At 42.4% G+C, this 10,007-nt stretch overlaps 2 protein-coding genes across 2 annotated transcripts; one reads left to right on the forward strand and one right to left on the reverse strand.

Moving 5' to 3' along the window:
• Positions 1-3,127: 3,127 nt before the first annotated feature.
• On the forward strand, positions 3,128-5,696 carry LOC134193295 (uncharacterized). The gene is made up of 3 exons (XM_062662117.1): positions 3,128-4,027; positions 4,093-4,788; positions 5,032-5,696. The coding sequence occupies exons 1-3, from the start codon at positions 3,167-3,169 to the stop codon at positions 5,533-5,535; spliced, it is 2,061 nt and encodes a 686-aa protein (XP_062518101.1). The 5' UTR covers positions 3,128-3,166; the 3' UTR covers positions 5,536-5,696.
• A 783-nt stretch (positions 5,697-6,479) lies between these two features.
• Positions 6,480-8,945, reverse strand: LOC134193112 (uncharacterized). The gene is made up of 2 exons (XM_062661903.1): positions 8,935-8,945; positions 6,480-8,837 (listed from the first exon to the last, which is right to left on the reverse strand). Exon 2 carries the CDS (start codon positions 8,683-8,685, stop codon positions 6,667-6,669), a length of 2,019 nt encoding a protein of 672 aa, XP_062517887.1. The 5' UTR covers positions 8,686-8,837; positions 8,935-8,945; the 3' UTR covers positions 6,480-6,666.
• Positions 8,946-10,007: the final 1,062 nt, after the last annotated feature.

Genomic DNA, 10,007 nt, shown 5'->3' on the forward strand with positions numbered 1-10,007 from the left:
TGAGAACTCTAATCTTGTTTTGAAGTTTCACTATTTCATTTGCTTGCTGTTCAATTATCCGACATAAACCATCGTCTAGGCTCACTAGACTAGTTAGACACATGTCTTGTTCAACTGCGCCTGCGGATGAGGTAGAACAGCCTCTGCTTTCTGATTGAGACATTACAGCTATGGAATAGCTAGTGTGTTTGTGTGTGTGTGTGTGTGTGTGTGTGTGTGTGTGTGTGTGTGTGTGTGTGTGTGTGTGTGTGTGTGTGTGTGTGTGTGTGTGTGTGTGTGTGTGTGTGTGTGTGTTGTGTTACTTTAGACCTAGCTGTTGCTGAGATTTGTAGACTGGCAGTGCTAATATAATTGTAATAAACAGACTGTAGTGTACGACTGTACTCTGATCCGCGTCAGTACATATCGAGTGCAAGTTATCACAGTAAGAACTTTGACTTGGCCAATTACATATATACAGAAGCAAACTAGACTGCCTAGAAACGCGGAACGTCCTACATGTCTAGTTACCCCAAATGGGTTCCCAGGTGGCATGATGTCACTCGCCAAAACTAATCCATCGCTAGGCAATGAGTAGTCTGTGCTTCCACTCTGAATCAGGCGACTTCAGCTTGAACAGCAGTCTCTTAAGCTGGATTTACAATATGGGAACGCTTGAGCGTCGCGTCGCGTGCGTCCAGTCACGTTGTCTTGCGTGGGAGTGGCACGTACGCGTCACACGCGTCGTACCATTCACAATACGATTTCAGCGCGCCGTAGACGTCGCTGCCTGAATTATTGAACTGACCACTCGCGCTTCGATTTTCTACTAACAGAACTCTGCCGGAACCCCCAGCTTGCTCAAAATCAATTTCGAGGCGTTCTCCCATGCACGCAGGTCTTTGTACGTCTTGCAGTTGATCGTCCACAAGCAAGGACAGCTCCCTACACAATCTATAGACCGCTCAACGTCGAGTACAGCGCCCAAATCAATAATCATTGCCCACGGAAGCCACACGTGCATTTATAGTTGGCTGTGATTGGTCGAAATCAAGGTGCTACTTCCGACGCGACGTGTACAGCTTCCGATTCGACGCTCAAATAGAACTTGGTTCTATTTGGACGCGTCGCGTCGCGTCCGTCGAACGTCGCGTCGCGTAGACCATTTACAATTTGAATTTGTACTACGCGACGTGACGCGACGCGACGCACGCGACGCGACGCTCAAGCGTTTGCATATTGTAAATCCAGCTCTCGAGAAGCCGTACTCAAGAAATGGCTTCCTACGCGTCTCTACGCAGGCAAAGTCTCTCACAAGATGCACGAATGGTAAGTAGTAAACTGACTTACAAAGCCTAGTCACAGACCTGCCAACCTAGCAGTGTCAAAATGCGTGAGTTTGCAGGATAAATATGTGAGAGTTTAAAATTTTTGGACACGCCTACATTAGCATTAATATCAATAAATTTATATCGTAATAAGTGTTAAATATATATAAATAATATCTAATCATCAAAATTTAAGTATTTGCATGCCCGATTGGAGTAGAAGCCATTATTTTATTTAGTTACTAGGATCCATGGCCCGTCCTTCGTACGGGCAAGATACTGTAGTGTAAAGATAGGTCTGTGGACACGTCACGTGCAATTTTTGTTGCGAGGTCCCGGATGTGCTGACTGAATTCGAATCTTGCTCTTCGCGCTTGTTTCGATAGAAATCGACACACTCCCCGTGTAGCGTTTACTGCAGAGAACGTGTAGGTTGGATTCGGTGCAAATGCGATCGGAATTTGGAAAGAAACGAAAGCGCTAGAAGAGTAAGTTTCGTCGGCAAGAGATATTCGATTGCTCGAAGCTTTGCGAAGGACGGCGATGCATACAGTCTACACAGGACTTGTGTGGGCGTGTATTCGAATGAACTGGAATGTGTAGCGTTTGCGTTATCAAGAAATTTTACGCGGGGGTCGACCCCTGAAAAGGGGACCCGGTGCGTAATTTTTTAAATTTTTTTACACAAACCTTTCTCTGTGCGTACCGATTTCGGTTGCGAACGGACAAAAGACGTGGCCTCCAAACGCGAACACACACACACACAGACAGACAGACAGACAATTTGAGCTTTAGATAGTAGATAGTGCAACAAATGTATAACCGATTGATTAATGTGCCTAATTAGCGACACACAGTATCAACACCAATTACTAAACATAATAGTTAATTAATTAATTAAACACAGAACTTGTACTGTAGGTACTACTGCCTGTTATAAAAATCTAAGAACAAAGTACATGCACATTCTCGTGGCTAGTTGGGATGTTCTGGATTCTATTTTCTTGTGGCCTTCTTCGATCGCTTTTCCAGCAATACGTATGGTAATCGGGTAGCCAGCCCCTTCCCCCTTTTCCACTGCTGACCGACTCCTCCTTCGAATTCTAGGTCGGTACTTTGACCAAGTATGTTAGGAAAGAGTCGGATGAAGAGGGGGCTGGCACATAGAAATTGATATTGAGATATCAAGTGTGTGTACACATGCATGTACAAAAACTGCAGGGTACAGTTACACAGAACAGACACGCCTATCATTTTGGTTACACCCACCAATGGTCAGAATGCGGGAGATCTGATGCCAAATGCGGGTAAGCGGGAGAAGGGTCCCAATTGCGGGAGAGTTGGCAGCTCTGTAGTCAACGGCAAGATGATACAGCAGACCCGGAAGTCGACTTTAATTTGTGGTACAGAGCGAGATTGGCGAAAGGTGCGTTACGTGTTACCCTCGAGATTGCGCATGCTTTAGAAGCTTCACTCCCCCTAATATCAGCAAACGCTGTCATGTCTTGCCCAGAAGTACAGTATGACGCGACGGGAAAGGGTCTGGCTACGCGAGACAATGTTGTTTCCAGGGTTTTACTTTGAGTTACAGTTGACAGCGAGGACAGCTTGATAGCTGTTGAGGTAGATACTAGAGCACGCCCGCTTAGATCCTCACAAAATCTCACACAGGAAGTGACTTTTCCGCTCCTCGCGCGCGCGTTAAGAGGGGCTGTGCAAGAGGCTACGTCAGATGTACACCTAGCAAGAAACCCGATAACCGGAAGACCGAGAGCGCGGCCTAAGTCAAAAATTCCCGTAGCTGGTCTGGAACTCCGAGGTTTGGTGCTGAAACTCGTGCAACGCCACACGTGACAGCCATGACGCAAGCCAAGAGTTCAGTGCAGACGATGCTTCTCTTGTTCCTCTTCTTTATTGCAACAAGCCGCAGTCAAGTCCACACGTGCACGGTCGACGTCTCGACTCCCTCTCCAGACGCTCCTCCACTGCCAAACCTCGCTTCACAGTTCACAACGAGAATCGAAGCGAACATTGAAAACAGAGGCTACACAATAGACACAGTCGAATATTACGACGAACCGAACAACCGCGGAAGACTGGATTTCTCAGGTGGAACGTTCTCAACACCTCAAACCCGCATCTACACCTTCGCCGACAATCAATGGTTCAGCATCAATGGCACGCAATGCACAGCGTATCACCTCACGCCCAACGTCAGCTTTCGAGGGCTTCCTATTACTTTCGATCCTGCCGGCCAAGCCCACATCCGGGGTGTCGCGGATCTTTTGAGATTCGGAAAGCAATACAATGAAACGTATTTGGGGCGAGAGGAAGTGCGTGGCATACAAGCGGATCGATGGAGATCGTGCATCGTAACAAGACGTAATTTCAATGTGACTCTAGATTGGTACTTTGCAGCAGCTGATTGGCAGACCACAGCTGATGGAACGCCCCTCCGTCTCATTGTTGAGGGTGTCGCTCCCAACCGTACTGATCCAAATAATCCGACAGCCAATGTGAGCGGATTTCACCACTTCAAGCATTCCTACGAGTTTGTCTTCTTCCAGCCAGGACCAGCTGATAATCTACTATTCCAGCTACCTCGAGGAATATATTGTGATGGCACTCAGTTAGCCAAAAATCTCCCTCCAATACCAAATCAGTTTTCCACAAAAGTACAAATTATTGATGCTGTTAACAACTCAATCATAACTATCGATGTAAGCTGTTCACACTCAATTTGATAATTTCTATTTATTTCTATTTACTGGAATTTCTCTATCAGGAGTTTTACGATATTAAAAGGCAGCAATTTTTGTTTCAAAGTCCTCAGATCACTTCACTGCAAGACTTACATATTGGTGTTGGTTTTTACCTGACCAGTTCTTACTGTTACACATATCCAATCACTACTTCACTACTCCAGATGCCAGCTGGGCGTAATATTTTCCAACTTTCTCCTGATGGACAGCATCTACAACTGCGACCAGTGAGAGATTTATTTGGACTTGCTAAAGAGTTCAATGTGTCGTATGTGGGTGTTCGAACTGTCAATGACATTTCATGCGACGTCTTCCAGGAGCAGAGAGTCGATTATCCACGTTCTGGCAATACAACTATTGTTGAATTGTCATATTCCAGAAAGTCGGTGACTTATTACAATCATTCAAACGTTCCCGTTCATCAAATTCCTGTCAAGTATGAGGTATATAGTAAGGAATTGGTGGGAAGGTTGCTTGATCCTCCACCACCAGGCGCCTTTCATCAAATCTATAATATATATGATTTTGAACCGACTCCTCATCTTGTGCATAATGCAGACATCGGACAGTGTTTTAATTTGAGCGTCAACGTCTGGTTCCAGTTGATCGGAGAGTTGGATGATTTTCGTCAGCAAAGTAGAAATTCATTGATTCGTGCTTGCACAGATTCAGTGGCCGCAGCAGCTAAAGTTGATGTCACACGTGTTTCAAGAGTTACAGTAAGGATGAATAGATCTCTAGTTTGTCTGTCTGTGTTTCCATGGCTGGCTACATAGTGTCACAACTTGCACCTTACATCTACAATTTATGACACCAGCTTTTGAATATGTTTGCTTAATGTTTTGTTTTACATGGTACAGTCTTTTATGTTATTGTATATTTTAGTTATTTACTGGTTTTGAAATATATTGTGTTAATATTAATTTATCACTAGTACATATTTCTATGTTTCCATGATCTAGGTGATACCAACAACTGGTGATCGTTTTGTTGTTCATGCACTGCTTTTGGGACTTCTGAGAAATACAAGTATCACGCCTTATATATCAATGGGAGCAACACTGGATGATGCTTTAGACAATCTGAATCAAACTATTATGAGTGGTCAACTTAAAGTTTCAGTGAATAAGTCATCATCGTACTCAAGTGTAAGGGGAAGTCTCACTACCACCTTTCAATCTCCACAACATTCGTCACCATCTCAATGTCCTACCCCTGCTTCTCTAACTAAAGCTGCTACTGCAGTCATGCCAACAAAAGATGTAAATGTCACTTCATCATCACCATCTTCACCTCACATGAGTGGAAAGGGGTCATCGTCTGGATATTCTGCTGGGTCGATGGCAGGTCTTGCTATTGCCATGCTTATGGCTGGTGTAGTCAGTGGATGTGCAGTGATGTTTTTTGTTATGAAACGGAAAGCAACTGCAGAATTCGGCTATGGTAAACAGGGCAATGTCAATTGAACGGGTCTTGTATTGCATAGAATATTAGCAATTTTTGTGGATTTCTGATGCAGATTTGTTAGTTGTGTAGCAGTTTAGATTATTGTGATACGGTTATTCAAATACCTGTATTATGGATATGAAGCACAGCTGTTGATGATAGAATATATGAAGAAGCTTGATGTAGGATATTCATAGATACAACCTGTTATATAAACCGGTTGATCTTACAGCATACTCTGCATGCATCTCATAGAACAAAAGATTGCAACACACTTGACTTAGTGGAAAAGTTTGTTACCAAACACAGTAATGCTATAGGACCCTATGACCCAACATTTATGTGTAATGTACAGAGTATACCACCAACGTATGTGCGGCACACAGTGTGAAAAATAAGGAATTATTTTGGCTTGGTCAGACTGAGCCTTGGTAGGACAGTCTTGTATGGTGTTACATGTCTAATTAAGTGCCTCCCCTACTCCAGCAATTTTGCATGTAATTTTTGATAACCAACTTCCAAGGGAGAAATGGCGTTAAAGGCAGCTGAGGTTTTCTCTGGATAAAGCATGCTAGGAGGCACCTAAGTTCATGAAATTAACAGTTACACCATTGACAAGACCATCACGTGCTAAGCGGCAAGGTTTACACTATCATATATGCATGCTAATGGATGTTTTGCCCAAACACATCCCAACACTGGTGCAGTATTCAGTCGGACAAACAACACATTTGGTGGGGCATTGTGGTATGTCCTACCGTTATTTTCCACACTGGCACAGAGCAAACAGGACAACAGCAAAGACATATGTTTGCACATAATAATAACAATAATTTTGTATAAAAACGTTGACAGTAAATATTAATTCAAATTTATATAATTTGCTTTTAGATTAATTAAGTTATACCTATAGTTGCAAAGCATGCAAACGACTGTGTTACATAAAATCATAATTAGAGTTGAATATGAAATAGCCACCAAATGTACTGACAACTGTCTGAGCATGTCATCTCCCTGCCATTCTACACGTAAACATACCTATACGATACATACGTCTAGCAGTACTGACACTATACCACTAGCAGGCAATCAATATAACGTGTACTTGTATTGCACATACAACTAAAAAGTTGGATAATTTTCTTACACCACTAAACTTTGTAGCCACCCAAATAACATCGAAGAGACACGTTATCACTACCTCTCGAGTCAATTATCACATGTTGTAGAAAGTCAGTTAATCTTTGTGTTTCCTCCTCTATCGTTATCAAGTTCCCTGGATGACACCTCTCATGGGTTGAACAATAAACAACAGCATCAGGAGGCAGACTACGACACAAATAGCACAGGAAGCAAGAAAGGTCTGTCGCAGAATGATATAAGACATGAATTCGAAAGGAATGTGACTTGTCATCAACCGTCCCAATTGTGATCAGTATATCATATTGCCGCTCAGACAAATTGGCAAGTTTGAACATATTACTTGTACTTACTGTGTGACTGTCACCAACATTCATTCCAAATTCTCTACAGACAGACTGCACTACTTGATGGACTACACAACTGGCGGCCACTTGAACAGTCAGCGAGCAAGTCAGTGCTACTGCATGAAAAGACAAACGATCTTGCTCAGCATGTTTGCAACTACAACACTCTATAAGATCAGCAGTTGTCTTGACAGTAAAGGCATCATCGACAAGCTGATGTAAAGACAACCCAAACTGATGGTGTAACATCAAAATTTCTGACTGTCTTTGTTGTGAGCTACAAACTGATGCTTTGGAAGAGTCCATAATCCTAAAGCTTACACACACAGTTGCAATCATTTTTGACGTGCTCTTAAATGTTGGGCAGTCTGTTACAGTCAGTAATGTAGCTTGATGACCAGAACACAAAACTATGCTTGAAGCACTATTCTTGGTGTCAAACTTGACAACGTCAACGTCAAGTCGTTTTCGTTTTGGTGACGACTCAGGCACAGACTCCAATTGGTCAGCACTTTCGTCTTCCGCTGATGATTTCAAATTCATGTAAGATTTGGATCGAAAGTGTGATGATGTACCATCACTACCAACAAGAGAAACGAGATCAAAAGCAAGGTTATCGATATCATACTTGGATATGTTTTCCACGTCTATTGCTAACACCCACTTGTTATACACATTTCGCTGAAACTCACCGACAACTATCAAAGGTAACTCTTTGCTTGCATTGCTGTGGTAGTCATCTTTCTTACTAGATCGTTTGTCATCTTCACCAATCAGTTTAACTAACGATGAGTCAGTAAACCATTTCAATGTCGAATCATTTTCACAATCAGTGGCGAGTCTGGGGAGTTGCATTGCAGCCCCTTGCAAAAGACGTTTCTTGTTGCATAAAAGCATCTTCTTGTCAACAAGCTGTACTTTGGCTGTTACCAATCTATTTTGCAAAGCTTCGAGTGCTTGAATCAGCCCATTTGGGCAACTAGTATCCTCTTGATCGGCATTCTCAGACGTTTCATCCGCACAGCTGTCAGTAAACGATGAAGTCGAATAACTACACTCAAAATCTGTCAACACAAATCCGTGTTCCACAGAGTTTGACATAAACAAGATTAACAGTTGGTGTCCTTTGCGAGTAAAATCCCCGACTAACCACTTGACCACCCTACTGTAGTTGCCGACTACTTCAAACTGATGACAATTCACAATACATACAGAGGAATCAATCGATTGCAATAGAGCAATAGTATTCTTGTTGACTACTGCTGTTGTAATCGATTGTACGATTATTGGAATACTACACGACCCGACTATTGCTTGCTTACAAAATAGCGACAACCGATTGTCTGCAGTTGCCACCAGCATCATCTGCTTGCCTTGTATTGACACCAATTGCAGTGCCAAGCACAAGGATTCATACCCCATTGGAAACAAAGTTTCTATAGATTTGTTGTTGACTAAATCGAGTTTTCCCAGATTAGCAAACAAGTCGAATGCCTTAAATTTTTGCTCCTTATCACGTGACTCAAAACACATAATTGCTATGTGAGGCTGACAGTGACCAGAAAATGTTACATCTGGTAGCCACAACGATGACATTTCAGACAATTTAATGTCTTCAACGGTTGTTGTGAGTATTGTAAACTGTTTGTCGTTTTGTGATAGAATAGATAGACTTGTTACCATTCCAATGCTTCCACTCTCCGTCAACCAGCATATTTGAGATTCATTCTGAATGGTCACTGTGAGAGGCTCATTGATATCACACAGAACAAATTGTTTCCAACTCTCTTTCCTCAAACGTAAAGCAACCGCTAGCTGTCCGTTGCTCGTGTAAGCTAGACATAGATGTTGTAGAAGAGTACAAGTGTCCACGACGATCCCAAACGTAAGGATTTTCTCAATATTCAAAGTCTTGTCTATCCATTCTCTTACCTTCTTCATTGATGGTTCGTTGAGGTCGAGCGCATACTCGGAGAAGACAACAGATCTGTCTGACTCGAGATTGACACTCATGGCTTTTCCACGAAAGAAGCACAAGTTCATGTTTTTAGTTGATATTAAAATGCACCAAACGGTCCTGACACGCAAGTTTCTCACTCTCCAGTAATCATCTTTTTTCTTCTAGTACCTAGGTTAATGAAGTTAAATGTGTACAAATATAAGAGAAGGAAAATATGCATGTACATCATTTAGGTAATTGTTTATTATTTTAACTGCAATGATAAATTTGTACGTAGAAATGGTGTAGTGTGTATAGTGTAGTCTTGTGTTTGGCGATAGTTATTTGTGTATGCCCTAAGAGGGAACATGTACTTGCAAATCACACGCGGAAACTGATGATTAGAATGCAGCTCCGCGACTTGCTTATCAGTCCACAGGCTTGTTCACCGTGACTCGCTCTGACTTGCGGTGAATCGCTGTGACTGTAAGATGAATCCTTCTCAATAATTGTCGCTGCTTCTTACTATAGATGCATGCGAACATGCATGGATCTCTGACTACAAAAGTTTCAATATTTTGATTATTAAAAGGTTTTAGTTGTCCGGCATCCGTAGGCGCCTCGCATTCGTGAGTAACACGTCCAACGAAGTTTTCAGACCATCTACTGAAACGCCGAGTCCTAGCTAGACAATACGTATTTGTTGAAACCCTAGCTGTCATGGAAGTAAACACGCAAACTTCCTAGTAGTTTAGATTACGCCTAGAGGCCTGGTATAGGTAGTCGTCGTTTTGCGATCGTGATCAAGACAATTGAAATGTACAGTCTAGTTATGCACTCAGTTCCCTTGTAACGACAGTGGTATGGTATTTACTGACATTGAAATTGATATCAGCAAACATTGACTATCAACAGTGTTAGATGCAGCACAATGTAGTAAAGGATTGATCATACTGTAATTACGCAAGTATGGGACGTGTGAATAGTTGACTATAGGTGGCATTCAACTCCTGAAGGTGTTTCTTGGTTGTCACGTACACACAGTTCCTAGCTACAATACAAAAGG

The sequence above is a fragment of the Corticium candelabrum genome, chromosome 17 (assembly GCF_963422355.1).
Source record: "Corticium candelabrum chromosome 17, ooCorCand1.1, whole genome shotgun sequence".
Classification (NCBI taxonomy): Eukaryota; Metazoa; Porifera; class Homoscleromorpha; order Homosclerophorida; family Plakinidae; genus Corticium; species Corticium candelabrum.

Excerpts from the sequence above, each read along its gene's own strand:
- LOC134193295 (XM_062662117.1), top strand. The coding sequence starts at position 3,167 with ATGACGCAAGCCAAGAGTTCAGTGCAGACGATGCTTCTCTTGTTCCTC. Across the intron at positions 4,028-4,092 it reads ACTCAATCATAACTATCGAT|GAGTTTTACGATATTAAAAG; the intron begins GTAAGCTGTTCA and ends TTTCTCTATCAG. Across the intron at positions 4,789-5,031 it reads CACGTGTTTCAAGAGTTACA|GTGATACCAACAACTGGTGA; the intron begins GTAAGGATGAAT and ends TCCATGATCTAG.
- LOC134193112 (XM_062661903.1), bottom strand. The coding sequence starts at position 8,685 with ATGGTAACAAGTCTATCTATTCTATCACAAAACGACAAACAGTTTACA.